Here is a 20,481-nt window from a genome sequence, read left to right as displayed (position 1 = left end):
GGTAAATGTAGTTCAAGAGGTAGTTTGTTTATTAAAGTATTTAATAAACCTTTTCCTTTCACAATGTTTCGTCGACTGATATATTTTTTGGAATAATCAATCATTTTAAATGATTATCTTAGCGTAAGAATGGTTGGATGTCATATGACACTTTTAAAATATAAACTTGTCATTTATAGGAAATCATTTAGTTTTAATTACTATGCGTTTCGTTAAACAACAATGCCAGTTACCAGTAATAAATATGGAACTGGCTAACAATATTGAAAGAAAAAAACATGGTAAACTATTCCCTCATAGTATAAGAGGGTTAATTACTGGTCCCTCAAATTGCGGAAAAACAAATGTCATGATGAGTTTGTTACAACATCCAAATGGATTAAAATTTGAAAATATCTATATATATTCTAAATCCTTACATCAACCAAAGTATGAGTTTTTACGAAAAGCCATAAAACCTATTAAAAATATGGGTTTCTTCACTTTTGCCAATAACAGTGATGTTATTTCACCCGAAGGGGCTAAACCAAATTCTATATTTATTTTTGACGATATTGCCTGTGAAAAACAAGACACAGTTCGAGTTTACTTCAGTATGGGACGGCATCATCATATTGATAGTTTTTACTTATGCCAGACTTATACAAGAATACCCAAACACTTAATTCGAGACAATGCGAATTTACTAATCATCTTCAAACAGGACGATATGAATCTAAAACATATATATAATGATCATGTTAATTCAGATATGACATTTAATACATTCAGAATAGTTTGTGCAGAATGTTGGAAGACAAATTACGGATTTGTGGTAATTGACAAGGATAGTCCTTTGAATGAAGGTCGTTATAGAAAAGGCTTTGACTGTTTTCTTAAGTTATAAAACAAATAACACTTTTGCTTTAATACCATATGTAAAGAAATGTTCTATGAGAACAGTACAGAGCAGTACAGTGAGCAGATAGTAGCAGTAAAAAGCAGTTCCACCCAGATTGAGACCCAGTATTCTTCAGTTAAAATCAGTAATCTCAATATCAAATTCAGTTTAAAATTTTTTGAACGATTCTTTCAACAACTTCGAAACAAATTAACAACTTGCCTCTGTAGGAAGAAATAAATGTTTACATTATGATGAATATAGATGTAAAACTTACAAAGGAATTAATTAAAACTACAGATGCTCTACGAAAGAAATACAAAGCTCTTAAGATCGGTAGGGAAGCTTACGAAACTCAAATTAAAGAAACTCTTAAACCTCTTACAAAACCACTAAACGAATTAGTAAAAAAATCAAATATCAAACAAGATCAACATAACCTTATAAATAGTCCTTTAAAGAAAATAAAACTCAATTTTGAACATCCTCAATCACAAGAAAATGATTATGATAACAAGAAACATTTTCATGAAGAATTCACCACCCTCAAAACTTCTATTGATGATGATGATGATTCAAGAATTTTTTCCGTTGATAGTAATACTACTCCAAAAAGAACAAAGAACAAGTCAAGCCATAGTAGCTTTGCAGAACGCTTGTCACAAAAACAATTTCATGACACCCCTAAAAAATATATAGATTTATTTCTAAATAATTCTAACACCCTTGATAAAACGTATGGTGTACATTCAAAAGATGGAAAAATGTACATCGGTAATAGTGAGTTAAACCTTATCGGAAAAGATATAGAAATTAAAAATAAAACCTTCGAAGGAACAAATGGGTTATATGAGCTTATATTTAAGAAAAACCCTGATAATCAAGTTTACACCAATGAAGATTTAAAAAACTACAGGACTATATTACATGACACTAATGCTCATAGAATTGATCATAATTCACAGAGACAAGTACACGGCAATAGAGGTTATAAGTATAAAAAAATTATAAGTAAATTATTCGGATTAACAACAAATACTTCTAATACTCTATCGCCATCATCTTCAACACTACAAATACCTTCAGGAAGTGGAATAATGCAATTATCAAATTTGAAAAAAGACTATATATTTTGGGATAATCCCAATGAACTAGTAGATCGATTGAGACTTCTAATTGGTTCACAACAAGTTGGACACAACAATCACTCTAACGAAATTATTTCAATCATTGAAGAACTTAAAGAAGCCAATATTATCGAATAATAATAAAAAAAAAAAGATGAGTGTTGATAAATTTGGTCGTTTCTCAAATAGAACCCCACCCAGAGGACCAAGAGGAAAACAAGGAGAGCAGGGACCACCAGGTTTACAGGGAGAGCGAGGTTTGCCTGGACCACCTGGAGAGGGATTCCTCAAAACAGAAAGCGGAGATTACAACATACACTTTAAACGGTTAAAAAATGTTCAAGAACCACAAGAACAGGAAGACGCTGCTACCAAAAAATATGTTGATGAAACATACGAACAACTTAAAGAATACATCCAATATAGAGTAGTTGACAAATTTGAGAAACTACTGTTTGACACAATTGATAATAAGGAAAAAAAATCTGAAAATAAAATTGAAGACAATTCTATTAATTATTAAAACTTAAAACCAGTCATTATATAACTTTAGTCTTTAATCTATCTCCTCAGTGTGGAGAACTCAATCATTATGTCTAACATAGATTTTTTATTAATTTTTGATGAAATTCTACAGTTTCTGAAAACAAATCATCATAATATACTAGAAGAACATCATGAAGAGCTTTTGAATTGTGTAATCTTTTTGAAAAGATTTATGAATGTATCTACTACAACATCAAAACATGGATGTCATTTCGATAACTGCCCATGGTCTTCAAACTTATGCAAAAATGGTCCAGATACATGCGCATGTTACATGCTTGAAAATAGACTGTTAAAAATAAAAAAACTGATGTCTTTGTATAAAAGATTGAAATAGTATGACTTAAACTTGTAGTTATTATATAGAAATATTTTAATTAATAAAATGCATGAACAAATACTTTGTTTTTATCATTCAATAAAAAGATGAGTCAGAGAAACGTTGTTGAAGAACTACATAAGCCAGCTCGAAGGAATTTTCCAAAAAGACGAGTAATTATTAAGGGTCTAGATGATTTATGGCAAGCCGATCTAGTCGAGATGGTTGTGTATTCACCCGAAAACGAAAATTATCGATATCTTCTCACAGTTATTGATACATTTTCTAAATTTGCTTGGACGGCTCCTATTAAAAATAAAACAGGAACGAGTGTCACTCAGGCTATGGAAGATATATTTAATAAAGGTCATCACCCAAAAAATTTACAAACAGATGATGGAAAAGAATTCTTCAATGCATCGTTTCAAAAACTTATGAAAAAGTTTCAAATCAATCATTACTCTACATTTAGTGTTCTCAAAGCTTCCATTGTTGAACGATTTAATCGTACCTTGAAAACTTGGATGTGGAAAGAATTTAGTTTAAATGGTTCATATCGTTGGATTGATATTATAGAACAACTAACAAAAACGTACAATAATTCCAAACATCGTACGATAAATATGAAACCATCTGAAGTCAATGCTGCAAATGAAAACATATTACTCTCCAAGATCTATAATCACATCAAAATACATATTACTCCAAAGTTTAAAACCGGGGATTTTGTCAGAATTAGTAAATACAAACATGTTTTCGATAAAGGATACACACCGAATTGGACCACAGAAATCTTTAAGATAGCCAAAGTGCAACGCTCAAATCCAATAACGTACCTATTGGAAGATCACCAAGGACATCCCATTAAAGGAGGGTTTTATGAGCTTGAACTACAGAAAACTAAGTTCCCCGATACATATCTAGTCGAGGAAGTGCTTCAAAGAAAAAAAAAACGATTATTTGTTAAATGGCTCGGCTTTTCACACGATCACAACTCATGGATTCCTATACCTAAAATTAATAAATAAGACACATCTTTTTGTAATTTTTTTTTAAATAAAAATCTTTATTGATATATACACTTATACATTTTTTTTCTTAAGAGATATTCATATGGTATGATTGTTTTAATGATTTGAAATTCAGTAATTCGACATCAGATTTGTATGCGAGATCCTCCTTCATAAAGACCTCAACTTCTCCATTACTTAATACTCTCTCAGTTTCATATTCATGATACTCATAACATTTAATGCTTAGAGTGCGCAAATTATAATTGCTATCATACGAACATCGAACAGTTAGTGCCTTATCTTCATCAAACTCAAGCTTGAAATGTCTATAAAAAACATCCTTACTTTGTATAATTCCTGATATTTCAGTTTCTTTTTTAATTAAGTCTTGCCTAAAACTCTCGATTGCTTCCTCTACGGTTACTATTTTTTTCTCCTCCAAAATTGTATTTACCACCGTTCTTGCTGTTGTTGAAGTCACTGCTGCATCATTTTGAAATGATGTTGTATCGGTTGTTGTTGTTGTGGTATTAAGCAAATTTTTACCATTTGTAAAGGTTAACAAACGAAACGATAAACCTATCCGCACAGTATAATTATTAGGTAAACTCAATGAAAAAGAGAGATTGTCAGTTATGTTTGCTTGTTGCAAATTGATATCCACAGGTAATGGCAAAGTAGCAATTAATGAAGGACAAATTAAAAGCAGACATAAGACTGATGAGTAAAACAACATTTTAAAAAAAAGATGTTTGCTATCCAAAGGTTTGTCATAAACTAATAAACATTACACTCAAATTTTAAATTTTATAAAATTTTTATTCTATCTATATTCATCTCACATCTTTTATTCTTATCTCATTTTGTATATATTAAAATACATTCGATTGAAATGATGTGTCATGAACTCGTTCAACTGTCTCTATTTTTATGCGATGACTGTCTTTTTTCTTTTTAAGTTTTTGAGGTTCATTAAGTAATTCAACCTCACCAAATGGACAAAGCGATGGATATTCACCCTCTTTTCTCTTTACAGCATTCGAATGAGGTGTAATCGTTCCGATCAGTGTTAACTCCCCTCCTATAATATAATTTTATGTTTTATTCATTTCATTTTACTTTTTTTTTATGAAAACTAATATTCTCACCTAAAAGTTTAAACCGTACATGTTGCATAGATTGAAACTGCAACTTAAAACTCAGAATAGGCGAAACGGTCTCACCATTTCTAATATGAAACAAAACGCATTCGCTTCCATATTCTGGCTGTAGCATCAATTTTAATGTGTCATTATAGAATATTACATCCGTAAATTTTATGTCCAACCATCCAGATTCACAGATACAAAATGTTTCTCCTTCCCTTAATCTTTCACACCAAAACATATTATTTTTTTCTACTTCCCCCAATTAATGTTCTCTATATCAGAGCTGTTCTAAAAATAAAAACACTTAAGCAATCATTGCTAGAATATACATTTTTTTTTCTCACATATGTATGTAGGCATATAAACCCATTAAACAAAATACAAACCACAAATTACAATGAATCATAAAAAACATATTGTGATAACACCATTACACATTTCTATAACTCACACTGGCACGCGCTCCTAACCCCAAAACATCAATACTGATAAGACATACACAACCACCACGACTCAAACACTACCTACAAAGGCTGCCGACCTCTTTGCCACGCGCTCCTAACCACAAAAAATTCCCAGACTAGAGTGCCCCCTTTCCTACTAACTGATTCTCAATTTTGTACTCAAAACATATCAGATCCTTTATTTTAGAAAACGTAACAATACTACACTTTTTAACATTAAAATTAGGTGTTGTATATAGACCCAATAATGATGTTTCCTTAAGTCATTTGTTTACGCTCATTGAAAATATTTCTTTAAATTCTTGTTGAGAATGCACTTATTAATGAAATGGGGTCATATAACTTATTCCCAGTTAACACAACCATTGCCACTCATTTTGTAGGTACTTCACAAACACTTTTAGACGCATTTTTTGTAAGTGAATTAAGCGACGTTTTGCATTATGACCAGTTATCGGCACCAGCATTTTCGAAACATGATCTTAATTATTTCAGATTTGTTTTTAGGAAGCATACAACTGAAACCCCATATGTGTATCGTGATTTTCACAGGGTAGACTATACTAGCCTTGAACTAAATCTGCTAAACATTGATTGGGACAGAGTCTTCTACCTCTCCTCACCTAATGACCAAGTTAATTTTTTGAACTCTAATATTTTAAACCTGTTTAACAACCATATACCAATCCGAAGAAGAAATGCTATAAATTATCAACGTCCTTGGGTCTCCAATGAAATTCGTAGGCTTCTATTTCAACGGGATCATGCTTTACGTGAGTGGAAGAGATATAGAGTTGTAATACACTTCGAAACCCATCGTACTCTTTGTAACCAAGCAAATGCTAAAATTAGATCCGCTAAGATCGAAGCGTACAGTTCAAAGTTAGGAACAGCCAACAAACGCCAATTATGGAAAAATTTAAGGGAATTAGGGCAGGTAGATCTAATATTGAGTATATTGGGAACATAGATGTAGATGTGTTAAACCAAAACTTTGTTTCGTTTCCTTTTCCACATCTCTCTCGTAACTCATCTTCATCACTTACTCAGGAATCTCTTAATACTTCTTACCAAGGTATGTCATTTGAATTTGTTGGTATTGATAATACAGATATCGTTGAAAGCTTACTTAGCATCAAATCGAATGCGGTTGGAATCGATGGCATACATCCAGTTTTTGTGAAGGCAATTTTACTATACATCTTAACCTATTTGACCCACATCTTCAACACTATAATTATGACGGGCGTTTACCCTGATGATTGGAAAAGCTCGAAAATCATTCCAATTCCCAAAGGTCGAAACACGGATGAATTCAGGCCCATCACCATATTACCTTTTCTGTCCAAGGTTTTCGAGAAAATTCTCCAAAAACAGCTCAATGTCCACATCAGATCACAGAACTTGTTGTCAAGTAAACAATTTGGCTTTCGTGAGAAGCACAGTTGTACTACAGCAATAGTCAATGTTGTTGAAGAAATAAGATTGGTATTAGATGATAACCTTGTATCTTTTCTAGTATTACTAGACTTTTCAAAAGCCTTTGATACGGTGGACAATCACGTTTTATGTCAGAAACTTTCTAGTTATTTTGGTTTGTCTCCATTGGCGGTTAAGTTGATCAAAACATATCTGCAAGATAGATTTCAGGCGGTGTCGGTTAACAACAAAATGTCGTCATTCCTTCCCACAACCAGAGAAGTTCCCCAGGGTTCTATTTTGGGTCCTCTTTTCTTCTCTCTATACATTAATGAAATACCATCTCAGATTTCGGGATGTGCGATTCAAATGTTTGCTGATGATGTACAGTTGATTTATAGTTGTCCCCTGGGGCTAATAGAAGATGGAGCTTATACTATCAACCAAGATCTCGAAAAAATATCAAACTGGTCTCAGAATAATGGTGTTTTCTTAAATGCTACCAAGTCAAAATGTGTTATCATCAATAAATCAGCAATTAATCTGGAGTATTTTCCAAGCATCTGCTTGAATGGTATACCAATTGAATTTACATGTTGTTTAACAGGAGACTTACTTGGGCCAGCCATATCAATGTGGTGGTGGTTAAGGTTTATGGGGTTCTTAGAATGTTATGGTCGTTACAACATTTTACGCCCTTGAACACTCGGATGATGATTGCCAAAACGATTGTGATCCCAATATTAACTTATGGTTGCCAAGTTTTTGGCAAGTGTGATGCCAACAGTAGAAGAAAATTGAAGGTCGCCTTTAATAACATAGCTCGCTACATTTTTGGTCTACGTCGTTTTGATCGTATTTCGGAATTTTCACGCCTAATTTAAACTTTTCCTTCGATCATCTCATGCGGTACAGGACCCTACTCCTACTCTGTAACATAATAAACACGCAACAACCTTCTAGTTTATATAATAGGATTCAATTCAGTTCCTCAAGCAGATCCTTAATGCTTATGCACCCTCATTATTCCTGTCGTACCTCTGAACTTTAAATGAAGAAACTAGGTTTCAAATCGAACTCCGAAGTCATTTTCAAAGTGCCTTATTTTCAAAGAACCCCGCATAAAGTTGAGAGTTGAGATTAATATGTACGAATTTTATATTATATGATTTTAAATAACGAATTGAACTACTAAAATTTGTATAAATATACATATGTACATAAATATTATATACTAATTGTAATTTTAACTGAATAAATCGATTTGAATTCAAAGAATGAGATTATTAATTAAATTAAATTAAATTTTGTATAAGCTCAAAAATTTTATATAAATTCATCTTTGATGTAGCCTGTTTAATATTTTATGTTTTGTATTTTAGCATATAACTAATATTATAAGATGTATGTCTTACTGTGTATGCATTCAATGAATAAATCTAAATCTAAATCTAAATCTAAATCTAAATCTAAATCTAAATCTAAATCTAAAAATATAAATCATTTATGAAACACCACTTGGTTATAGTAGCAATTTCCAATTGAATTTTACTAGCATCTGATTAGGAAATTACAGAACTAAAAATCGTGAGATCATCAGCATATAAAAGACACGTAGAACTTTTAACACAATTCGCTAAATCATTTATAAATACAATTAAAAAAGGAGTGGACCAAGATGACTACCTTGTGGTACACCGGAAAAATTTTGTATTTCATTGGAAAGAACATCACCAATTTTAACATATTGTCTTCGTCCAAACAAATAGCTTGTGATCCATTTTAGGAGATTCGAGTGGAAGCCAAGCACTTCAAGTTTCTTCAAGAGAACATTATGTTATACCCGATCAAACACCTTGGAAAAATCGGTGTAGATTACATCCTTTTAATAACGATTTTCTGAACAACCAAAACAAGTAATTTGTAAAAATTACTAAATATGTTGCAGTAGACCTAACATTCAAAAAGCCATGCTGATGCAGGGAAACATGGTTTTGAACTAAACTATAAAGTTTAATTTTAACAATTGCTCCAAATAACTTGGGGATTAGCTGAAGCTTAGCAATAGGTCTATAATGTTCCACAGATGCTTTAGAGCAAAGGAGTTATCAGAGAATGTTTCCATGTACCTAAAAATACGCCTTGTTTGAAGGACAAATTAAAAATAAAGAAAGTGGGGTTTTAAGGTTATATTTATTATTGAAATATTGTCCGACGCAGCAGAGAAACTGTTATCAAGCGACTTCGTAATGTTATTAATCATCGTTATATGTGAAGACCAAATGGAGATCTTTAATGTTCTATTTGTCTAGATAAATGGTAAATGGAATGCATGCGTAAACAAAGTGGACAAAAGTAATTTCAGAAATGTTTCAAACAAAAACAAAATATCTCTTTAGATTTATGTTGGAACTTAGTAAGCTAGCATGAAAAACATGATTTTTGTATAAACACATATAAGATTTGTAAACTAATGAAATTGGATAAAAAAAAATCAATTAAGAACGAACATCCCCGTCAACATACGTAGCAACACAGTATAACTTTTGGGGTTCAGTTTTAATCACAAAAGTCCGTTATTAATGTTGCAAATAATGTTACTAATAGTCTCTAAAACTCGGTTCATTAAAAAACCTATACTCAGTCTGATATACAACTTCAAATTATTAGACCTCAAATTTGAGGGTTTAGGATATAACAACTCAGCTTAACAATGTTTTTAATTCTTTAAACGATTTAATCATTAGGTTATATTGTTTTCTTAAATGTGAAGTCACCGATGTTGTTTTAATGTGCAATAATAATAAATGATTAGAAAATACAGTTATGGACGTGACCAACATTTAGACTACAAACATTCACATAATGTGTGTAGGTTCTAATATTAAGCTTCTAAACTATAAGACTGCACAAAAGAACATTGAAACCATGGAAAATTTGCGAGAAATACACAGCGAGCACTTTGAGCACAGAGCCCTACTTAATCACTTTTACCTACGTAATGATATCACACATTGGCGACCTGAGAACCGAGGTTTCATGCGGTTCAATGACGACTCCTTGGCAAATGCCATAATCGCCGAGCAAACGGGACCAAGTCCCTTGTTAGTGACAAAGGTTGAGCTTCAGCTCATCTTCAACTCAATAAAAACAAAAAGTCAGCAGGTGTAACTGTTAATACGAAAATAAAGAATTTCTATCTATCTATCAATTCTGAAGAAATTATGGAAAGTAAAGAAGTACTTGAGTTGTTAATATTTGTGATAGCAAGTGTTAAAGATAAACCGAGAGTTATTAGATTGAATTTTGAATTGATTTAATAAGTTTTGCAAAGAATTGGGTGTAAGAGTATCGATTGTGATTATTTTTTAAAGATTTTATGTGAAAGATATTTGATTTTTTTTAATTGTGATTTTATCACCAGAGCTTCACGATTAAGCTTTATGTCCTTAGAAATGTTAAATGTAATCATAGTAATTTTGATTAGAAGCAATGCATGTTAATGATATAACACAACATTTATGTTTCAATTATATGAAAAGAACTTTAATATTTCATTTGAAAACATATGTATATGTAAAATAAAAATTAAACAAATATAAATCTCGGCTAAATTAAAGTTTGATCCTTCAACTTGCAAAGTGCCAGTGTTGGTTCATCGACCTTAATGCGCATTGCAATACAAAATAAAACCCTCAGTCGCACATTTAATTATTGCATTTGCACTAGTTTTTGCAACCCCTTGGCTGAGTGTGTTCAGCAGCCAGAAAATATTCCCGAGGGAAAACAATCGAGATTCGCTTGAGGTAGGTCCGTTTTGTGCCGCTTAAATTCAATAAAACCTTTTTTTTTCTTGCGCGCCAGAATGGCAAAGGCAGTCAGAGAGCAGAGCACAAGCACAGCAATGGCTGTGAGAAAGAAGACGAATCCATTATTGTCCTGTCCCTATTTCCAGGTTCGTTGTTCTATTCTTGGAAAGTCAGCCGCCCGACAAGAAAAGGGGTTGTTGTATACAATGCACTGGGATATGGTTCTGTTTTACCCTACATCGAGATGGAACGGGTTATTGAATTGCATCCCTGATGGGCTTGGCTGGCTGACTGGCTGACTGGCTGGCTGGCTAGCTATAGCTAGTTGCTTTTTCTTTTGCTATAGTCCTGTTGGCAATGTGTAGCTATTTCGTCCTTTGTTCCATTTTTTTTTTATTCTTCACAGCAACAGCAGTGGTTAGGTTAGCATTTGAAGGGTCTTGCTTTTAATATTATTTTCGTTTGATCGGTTCGATTTACTTGTTTTTTTTTCAATTTTGTTCCTGTTATATTCGAACCCTTTATGTTGTGTTCTGTTATGAGTAGTAGGTACTTGGGTTAAAGTGGTAGGGTAGGTTATTGGCTTCTTTGTTTAAAGTTAAGTGAAGCCATAGAAGGTCATTGGCAGAGTTCTTCATTAGAGGTTCAACTTGTATTAAAGAAGGAAATAGCCAAGCCATTGACTTTCGTAAGGAAATGCTTGTTGGGATAGGTTTTAAATAAACTTTTTTTAAGAACAAAAAAATACTTGCTCATTCAAATTTAATTTTAATAATATGCAAAGTATACCCAAGTGCGGATGTGCAGCTGTTTGAAATTCAATAGCATATAAATTGCAAATTCACATTTTTAAGTGACAAAAAAATGTACGAAATTAAAACATTCGTACAATTGTTAAAGGATCCATGTATTTCTTAAGGAGAAGTAAGTAAAATTTTGTTTTGTTGGAAATGCAATGTATGTAAATTACTAACGAAAACCGCTCTAACAATACAATTTCCGTGCATTATTGACAGTTCTACACACTTACCATCACGACACGGGTACTACTATTTTATAGATTATTAAGATGATATTTAGGTTCCTAATGAACTACCGATTTAAAATTATGAAAAGGATCTCTTTGTTTATTTTAAATGACATCCCGATCATCAATTTTGAAAACCTGTAAAAATAAATTTCATTGTTTTGAGTATTTTGTTCAATAGTATTCAAGCCATATTTGAATATTTCTAGCAAGTGATAATAATCAAAGGCGCTAAGGCCTGGACACTTTTAAGAAAAGATGAGAGCGCCTAAAAAAATTCAAGACGTCAAGAAAAATTCTTCATGTGATTCTTGGCCCGACTGCTTCGATGGTGAGTGGAGGAGAAGTTACTACGACGTACTGTATGGGTTGTACAGCGACCCAGCATTAGACCTATCTTTTATTTTTAATATATGTAATGTTCCTAATTGATCCAAAGAAAATCTTGAATTTAACTTTACAAAATGCAGACTTAATGAACTTTTCAACCTGTTATGTAATGTTAACTGGAATCATTTGCTTGAGAACTGTGACATTAATGTTATGTGCTATAGTGCTATAAATTCTAATGTGTTCTCTTTAACTTTTTTTATGAGACCACACCATTGCGAAAACCGAGCAATATTTCAAAATCTACTTCATGGTTTGACTGTTGCCTAAAAAACTTAAAAAATAAAAGAAACAAGACCTGATTAAATATAATACAACAAAAGCTGACAATGACTTGGTAATATACAATGAGCTATGAAATATGTTTATTGACTATTCAGATATTCTTTATAATGACTTTATTTTAAATACTGAAACCGACATAAAAAACAACTCAAAAAACTTTTGGAGCTATGTTAATAGTAAGAGAAATACTGACGGGTATCCAAACTGCATGTCTTTCTACAACGAACTTAGCCATGACTCAAACGCCCGAGTCATTGGCCCTCTCACAAAATACCTCCCATAGAATTCAATTAGTCTTTGGATGTCTGAAGATGAAATCGTTCGCAAAGCTTCAGGACTTGACTTTTGTTATAGCCCTGGTTCAGATGGTGTACCTTCTTATATTTTGTCAAAATTCGCATCCTATTTATCCTATCCTCTTCAGTAATAGTAAAAATTAAATACAAAATTAACCTCCCATTGCAAAACTGTCCGTCATCCCTAAGTTATTTGGGGTCATTATTTGTAAAATCATAACCTCTTTCATTTCAGTTCTTTTTGTTTAGATTCGTTTGAAAAACGGAAACAAGTTGATTGTGTCTTCACAGACTTCAGTACGGGCTTCCAAACTTAAATCCCAAGGCTTTAACGATTAATTTGCTAGTTGGGTTTCGTCGTACTTATATAATAGATCGTATAGCGTAGTTTTTAGGAATGAGCGGTCATTATATTTGTATACCAACTCTGGCATACCACAAGGTAGCCGCTTAGGACATTTACTGTTTATTTTGTACGTTAACGAATTACCTTCTATTATTAAACATTCATCTGTTTTAATTTACGCTGATGACATTAAAATGTTCAAACGTATTGAATCACTTGACGACTGTTTACTCCTACAAGATGATCTAAATATTTTTCCCGAATGGTGTTTTATAAATAAGCTTTTACGAAACATAGACAAATATAAATCAATGTGTTTTACACGCAAACAAAATGTTTTGACTTTCAATTATCAATTAGAATCTTCTTATTTGACTTTAAACTCTCTAACTCTCTCTTTCTCTGACCTATGTATTATTTTTGATTCAAAATTAGTTTTTACAAATCATCATGACTATATTATTAAAAAAGCAAATAAGACACCTGGATTTATAAAACTGTTTTCACATGATTTTCGCGGCCCTTACATTCTTAAACTTCTTTGTATATCATTTGTAAGACCAGTATTGAAATATGGCTGCATAATATGGGCTCTCTTTAAGTCAGTCCATATAAACAGAATAGAAGGAGTACAAAGAAGATTCATGCGCTTCTGCCTTCGTTTCTTCCCGTGGTGCAATAAGCTCGAACTTCCACCGTACAGTCATAGGCTCACGCTCATAAATCTTCCATCGTTCCTAAACACAGAGACTACTCGTACACTCAGCTGAGCTTTATTATAAAATTAATCAATGGGTCAGTCATATCACCATCAATTTTGGAACAATTAAACAATATTTATAGCCGTTCAAGTATTAGAAGACAACTTCCTTTACATCCTATATCAAGCAGATCGAACTATGGTGCGATGATTCTTAAAGTAAAACATTAAAAGTAAATTTTTCCAATACTTCAGTTAAGAGTTGTTTTTTTTTGCAAATTGCTTAAAGCATTGTAAATCTATAAACCTAAGAATTAATGTAATATTAGTCTTAAATTCTAACGTTAGTTTGTTTAACGAATTCAATAAATAGACACTGAAGAATAAAAGTATAACGACATAGATGGCTGGGTCATGTAGAGCAAATGGACATCAATGCTCTAGCCGGACGGTCTTCGAAAGACGAAGCAGTAGAGATAGACCGCGAATCAGGTGGCACGCGCAGGTGAAAGAGGACCTCAACCAACTTGGCGTATACGAAACTAGGGACCAAGATGGCTACAAATGCATGTTGTTTTAGGCCCTGGTCCGCTCCGGACTGTAGCGCCACTTTAAGCATGTAAATAAGTAACATAGTTGAACCATTTATACGTCATTGACTTAAATACTGTCTTAATATCTCTTCAATAACCTCCATTTAGTGAAACAATCAGTTGTTGTATTCCTCTGATTAAGCAGTTTAATAGGCTTATCACTATATACCCTCGAGTTAGGATCTTGGATGAGCTTAGATTTTAAAGATATACATACTAGTGAATTGTTCGTTTTTTAAGAGTGGTTGTAACCATATACCAAAACAAACCGACTTTGACAATAATTGCAATTATTTAACACCGTTCAGCATGCAAACGATAAGTTAACAATACAAAAGTTGTCATTTATTCTATTTTAAATTTTTATTATAAATAAATTATATCCAAGAACAAATGAAATTCCCAATCAAAAGAAACAATGCAGAAAATCTTCTTCTTGTTGGTTCATCTTTTTCAATACGAACATCCTGTTTGAAATGAAATTCTTATTTCCTTGAATGGATTATTGCATTTGAAAACAAATAATACAATAGGGTATTTATAATTCATTACTAATGAGGGCAAAAAAGCGGGTTGTCTTTTATTACTATGGATATTTTGTTATCCTATATGAACACATGCGACATGCATTTTCTTTTTATGTTTATGAAAAAATCTTCAACTGTCAATCTACATTTTAATGCATTTTCTTAACCCTTTTCATTCGCTTTGTTTTTTTTTTCTTTCTTTAAAGAAGAAAAAACCTATTCACTTACTGGTTTCACAGGACCATAAGGATATGATTTACCTTTTCTTATGATTAAACAATCAAGAGAAAAATCTTTTGATGAAAGAACAATGCACACAGAAAATCAGTTTAAAAAATTGTTGAAAGATGATGGTAAAAGCTAGATTTTTTTTATAACCATATAACCATTAGGGTTGGTTTAAAATTTAAATAAACAGAAAAAGTTTTTGTGGGAAAATATACCCAAAGTAGGTCACACTAGTTTTAGTTTCAAAATCTATAATATAGTATAACTACAAAAACTCTCCTTTATATTTGTATACGTGTTCTATAATCTGCAATCTTTAACCGTTGAATTCTATGAAATGATCCCATTCGTTGAGTTGACTTTCCTTATTTTTAAATCTATTAGAATAAAGGAATTTAACATTCTTTGAAAATCATTAACTCAAGGTATTATGGAAATTTAAAACACAACAAGAATTCGAAGGGATTTAAGATATTATATTATGAATTATTATTTGTTCTATCAGTTAAATTAGCTCATAATTAGATTTTAAGGTATTGTATCTTACTTTTAACAAGCAATCATGAAATACATAAATAAAATAAAATAGCACAAATGTCTGGTCATTTGTAAAAACGACGTCATCGTTGGTTCCGAAACCTTATTTTGTATGCTCAATTGATAAAGCCAATTAGTGACATGACTCCGCTTGTACTTAAAAGCGTAAACGATTCAATAGGATAAACCTTCTTTCGCATTCGTTCAGTTGCTAGAGTATTTAAATACCTTGACACAAAGGTCTCTCGCTAGAGTGGTGTTTTTAAACGCTGGCAAAGGTCTCTTTGCGAGACGATGGAAAACAGAATTTGTCCAGGCTGTTCCTAAAAAAGGCGAATCCTGTTCACCCTCTAACTCTTGTCCAATTTCACTTACGGTCCTTCTTTCCAAGGTTGAAACGCAGATAAATTGTCTTATCTAACCGAACAGTTACACATATCCTTATATCAAGAAGATTATTGCACTTGATATTTCAGAGGCATTTGATAGAGTTTAGCATCAAGTTCTTGTATCGAAAATGTTGCATTTGGTATCGATGAATCTCTTTTTCGTTCAGTTAGAAATTATCTTTCAGACCGTTCAATTCAAGTATAGTATTAGTATTGGGTGGCGCAACATAGCGTTTAGAACTAGGGCCTATAGTGACTTACAACTCTCAACCATTCCTGTGTGCGAGTACTGCTGTCAGGAATGGAGGGGATCTACAGTTCTAATCCAAATCCGAACGACTAATTTGAGAAAGCACTTTTCATGACAATTACTCTTACTCAGTACAAAACTAACCTAATTAACCATTACTTATAACTAACTTACTTGTCCAATACGGACACTCTTAGTTAAACTATAACACTTAATACTAATGCCTTTAGGCCCTAAAGTCCAACGCACTAACCATCATCTCACGCATACTACTAGTAGTAGTTCAATTCATATTAGACGGGTTTAAATCTGATATCCACAAAATAAACGCTGGTGTGCCCCAGGGCTTCGTTTTTTCTCCAATACTCTTCCTTATTTTTATAAATGATCTTTTGTCTGCAACATCTAACCCACTAAATTGTTTCGCTGGTACCCTTTTCCTTTGGATGTGGACTAACAAGACCAACGACAGGTTATGATAAACTCATTAAATTCTGATCTTGGCAGTATTGTGCAATGGCGAATCAAAAACCGTGTAGAATTTAATGATTCCAAAACTCAACGCTGCCTACTGTTTAAAAAGCGTAACTCTCCCCCAATGCTACATGGATCTAGAAGACTGTATGTGCTTCAAAAACCATCTCTTGCAGAGCTTATTTTCGTTCTAAGCTCGAGAACAATTCCCGTACTTGGGCAAGCGATCCGATATCCCACTTGAGTCTTCAACTATAATTCCCGTTTGTCTATGAATGCTCATCAGTTCATTCTTGAGCCGAATTTCTGACGTACTGTAAAGTTCAAAGATTCTTTTTTAGGGGCCCTACAGGAATGTGGAATTCTTTACCAGGCTCAATATTTCCCACTCATTACAATATGCAAACATTCAAAACCAATGTGCATCGGTGTTTTCTTTTTTATCATATCCACTTTTCCTAATTACTCGCACTATGTTTTTATTTATCATAACGGTATTATATCCCTTTAAAGTAGGTACAAAATCCACAAAAAAAAACCTTTTTTTTCGGAGAAAATTTTGCAAAAGAATACAATTATTTAAAGAATTTATGAATCTAAAAAACTTTAAATCATCTGCAAATAAAAGTGTACTTGAAGCTAAGTCTTTGATAAATATTAGAAAAAGAAGGGGCCAAGATGGCTTCCTTGCGGGAAACCGGAGGTAACAATAATTGGACTAGAGAGCAATTGATCAATACAAACGAATTGCGCACGACCCCTTAGATAAGACTCCAACCATTTCAATATATTTGAGTGAAAACCAAATTGTTTCAGTTTCTCAATCAAAATAGTATGACTAACTATTTTGTTTAAATTGTAAATAACTACGTTAATGTATGTGATTAAACACATACTTAAAATGCAGATAATGTATATAAACATAAATAAGAACAAAGAAAACACGAATATTTGCAATGAATATAAATGTGACAATTTTCCCATTACGTAATTCGTTTGGGTTGTTTGAATTATTCATTTAATACTAATTTTTCATTATAAACAGAATTTCAAAAAGAAAACAAAAAAAAAATTTTTGTTTAAACTAAAATATGAATAATTTTGTTGAGAATTTTGAGTGGGCGCAGAATATTTCTCTTAAAATGCTACGCATGATCTACTCTCTTTTTTGAATGCGTATCCAAAAGAATTCCTAACCATAAAACAGTTTCAAAAAAAGAAGAACGAAACGCCTAATCAAGTAATTCCTAGTAAAGCAAAACCTATACATACAAATTAGGCACAATGACCTTGACTGTGAACTTCTTTTGTTGTGATTAAAAAAATATTTCACATTATTTATTTTTGTCAATAAAAAAGAGGGTAGTTTTCACATTTTACTGCCCACGTAGCAACAAATAAATTCTTGGTGAGCATATACTATGCACATATGTATGTATGTACACGCCTAAGTTTTATACATATGTACGTAAAAGCCAGCATATTTATATACAAATATATAGCAGGGTGGGTAAGATGGTAATGTTTTTTGTTTTTTTTCTTTAAAAGACTCAGCAATAAAACGGTGCTTTATGGTATTTTCAATTCATAAGAAAAGTTTCATTGTATCATTTTGAGTTCGTTCGGATCATGGTTGAATATTTACCATAACTATCTTAACTCAACTTATTTGTATCAGATATTATATACGTACATACTTTCGTTTAATTTATTATATATTAATAAGGAAAGAAAGCAGATTTCAGATTTCATGTCCAGGCTCTAAAGTATTATAGGCTAAAGTGTTACACCAAAAGCATAAAGAAGAATGATGAATTTATCTTTAATGTTTAGTTGTCAAGGCTTTTTTAAGAAGATTAACATACATCTGGAGGAAAAAGGTATGATTAATACAAAACTTATTAACTTCCCAAAGCAAGTTATTACCCGTGTTTTGGTGTTTTGTTGGGAAATCTATCCATAGTAAAGTAGGATTTTACACGAATAACAAAAACAATATCCGCAGTATCGATACTACCGATAAAAATTAAAGTAGAATCTTACTAGGGATGGGTTTTTGACATTTATACGAGTCTCGAATGGATCTCATGTGATTTCGTTCTCAAATGTTGGTACGATTGATATTGCATTTGTACCTCGATGTCTGTGTTCGTTGAGTAGTTGTATATTTGGAACCATGTGTTTTCAATTGGGGAAACAAATCAATCTGTTGTAAGGTTTATCTCGGTTTAGATTAAATAAATCTTTTTGGTGTTTCCACAGCACAAGAAGATTTAAAAACGATTTAGTTTGACAGCACTTTCTAAAATGCAAAAAGTGTTTCGATGTTTCCTATGAAGTGCAAGCGAGATAGTTTGTTTCCTTATAAACAATGAAGACTTGAATAGCTGAGCACCATATAAGAATATCCTACCTACTCCATGTGCAATTTTTTGTTTATAATTTGATTAATTCACAAATTTTGACCAGACTCCTATCCCCGACCTGAATCTAGTCGAATCAAGCTCAAAGAATTGAGGCGAGCCTTAAGCTCGCTTCAACACCACATGTTAATGTAGTAGTCTACGAACAAACCCCCTTTTTGAAGTTTTTATTTTATGTCAAATGGTTTTGTTAATTTCAATTTACAGGTGTCTGACAGGTCTTCTCCTTTTTAAATACCAAAATCCGGCTACTGCCGATGGGTTTACTTGGGAATTTTCTACGATACTATTTAGGGTATGCCAAAAAAACACAGCTATTGTAATAGCTCTGATTTGTCGAATTAAAAATGTTCACATTTCTCGACATTTTCTTAAAGTCTAAATAAAAGGTTTCTTAGAGAGATGGCTGTTTGGATACCTTTTTTCGACCATATCTCAAGGACCATCAGAGATATCGACTTAAAATAATTTAAATATTTTTTGTCTAATTGGTAATAACATCGAAAGGTGAGTAGGTGGGTTTTAGGAAAATATGTACATATATCATTTTACACAAAAATGAAAAATTTAATTGTATCAATCAAATAATAACATTTTTGACATCTGCTGATTTCTAGAAACATCGATGTGACATTTTTTTACAAAAAAAAAACAAAAACTTAAAAAAATACCATTAATCGTTGGTTAAAACTAAAAACAGAATATCTCGAGAATCATTGAAAACTTTGACTTTAAAATTATTGTATTCAATGCATTTTTTTTTTATAAGAAATAAAAACTTTCAAAAAAATTCTACTAAAATAGCTTTTATACTGCTATAATTTTGAGATTTGACATGTTTCGTATAAGTTTGCATATAGAGTTAATAGTTAATTATAGTGCTTTGTTATCTAGATAGCAGCCACGCTCATTGTACCTACATATTTCCCTCAGCGATATCTAACCATCAATGATATTTCAGAATTTGTTTAAATTTTGTAGGTCCTTTCAGCTGCAGTGTTCATTTCAATCAAAAATCATCATTGATTAAAACCGGTGTTTAAAAATTTCCAAAATCCAGAAAACCCTTTAAAATGCTCAAATCAGAAACAACAAATTTATATTGCACACAATTTTCGGTTGTACAGGTTGCAAAAGAATGATGGAAGAATAATTACTACAGTTGTGGTTTTTAATGGAATGTTTGTTTTTTAGTTGGTTTAGCTTTTCAAAATGTATGTGCCGTGTGAGGCCCCTAGGAATTTAATGACAAATTGTTTAGTTATTAGGTTTATTATAAATTATTACATAA

The 20,481-nt window shown here is 32.1% G+C and overlaps 2 protein-coding genes across 2 annotated transcripts in view; both read right to left on the bottom strand.

Annotated features, from left to right (window-relative positions):
• Positions 1–20,481, bottom strand: part of LOC129945343 (hormone receptor 4) — a 240,686-nt gene that overhangs the window by 173,162 nt on the left and 47,043 nt on the right. The gene's annotated exons all lie outside the window — the stretch shown is intronic.
• Positions 4,738–5,618, bottom strand: LOC129945344 (uncharacterized). The gene is made up of 2 exons (XM_056055021.1): positions 5,034–5,618; positions 4,738–4,966 (listed from the first exon to the last, which is right to left on the bottom strand). The coding sequence occupies exons 1-2, from the start codon at positions 5,269–5,271 to the stop codon at positions 4,758–4,760; spliced, it is 447 nt and encodes a 148-aa protein (XP_055910996.1). The 5' UTR covers positions 5,272–5,618; the 3' UTR covers positions 4,738–4,757.

This window comes from Eupeodes corollae, chromosome 2, assembly GCF_945859685.1.
Source record: "Eupeodes corollae chromosome 2, idEupCoro1.1, whole genome shotgun sequence".
NCBI lineage: Eukaryota > Metazoa > Arthropoda > Insecta > Diptera > Syrphidae > Eupeodes > Eupeodes corollae.
This window is presented reverse-complemented; position numbering and strand designations above follow the sequence as displayed.

Excerpts from the sequence above, each read along its gene's own strand:
- LOC129945344 (XM_056055021.1), bottom strand. The coding sequence starts at position 5,271 with ATGTTTTGGTGTGAAAGATTAAGGGAAGGAGAAACATTTTGTATCTGT. Across the intron at positions 4,967-5,033 it reads TGTACGGTTTAAACTTTTAG|GAGGGGAGTTAACACTGATC; the intron begins GTGAGAATATTA and ends ATTATATTATAG.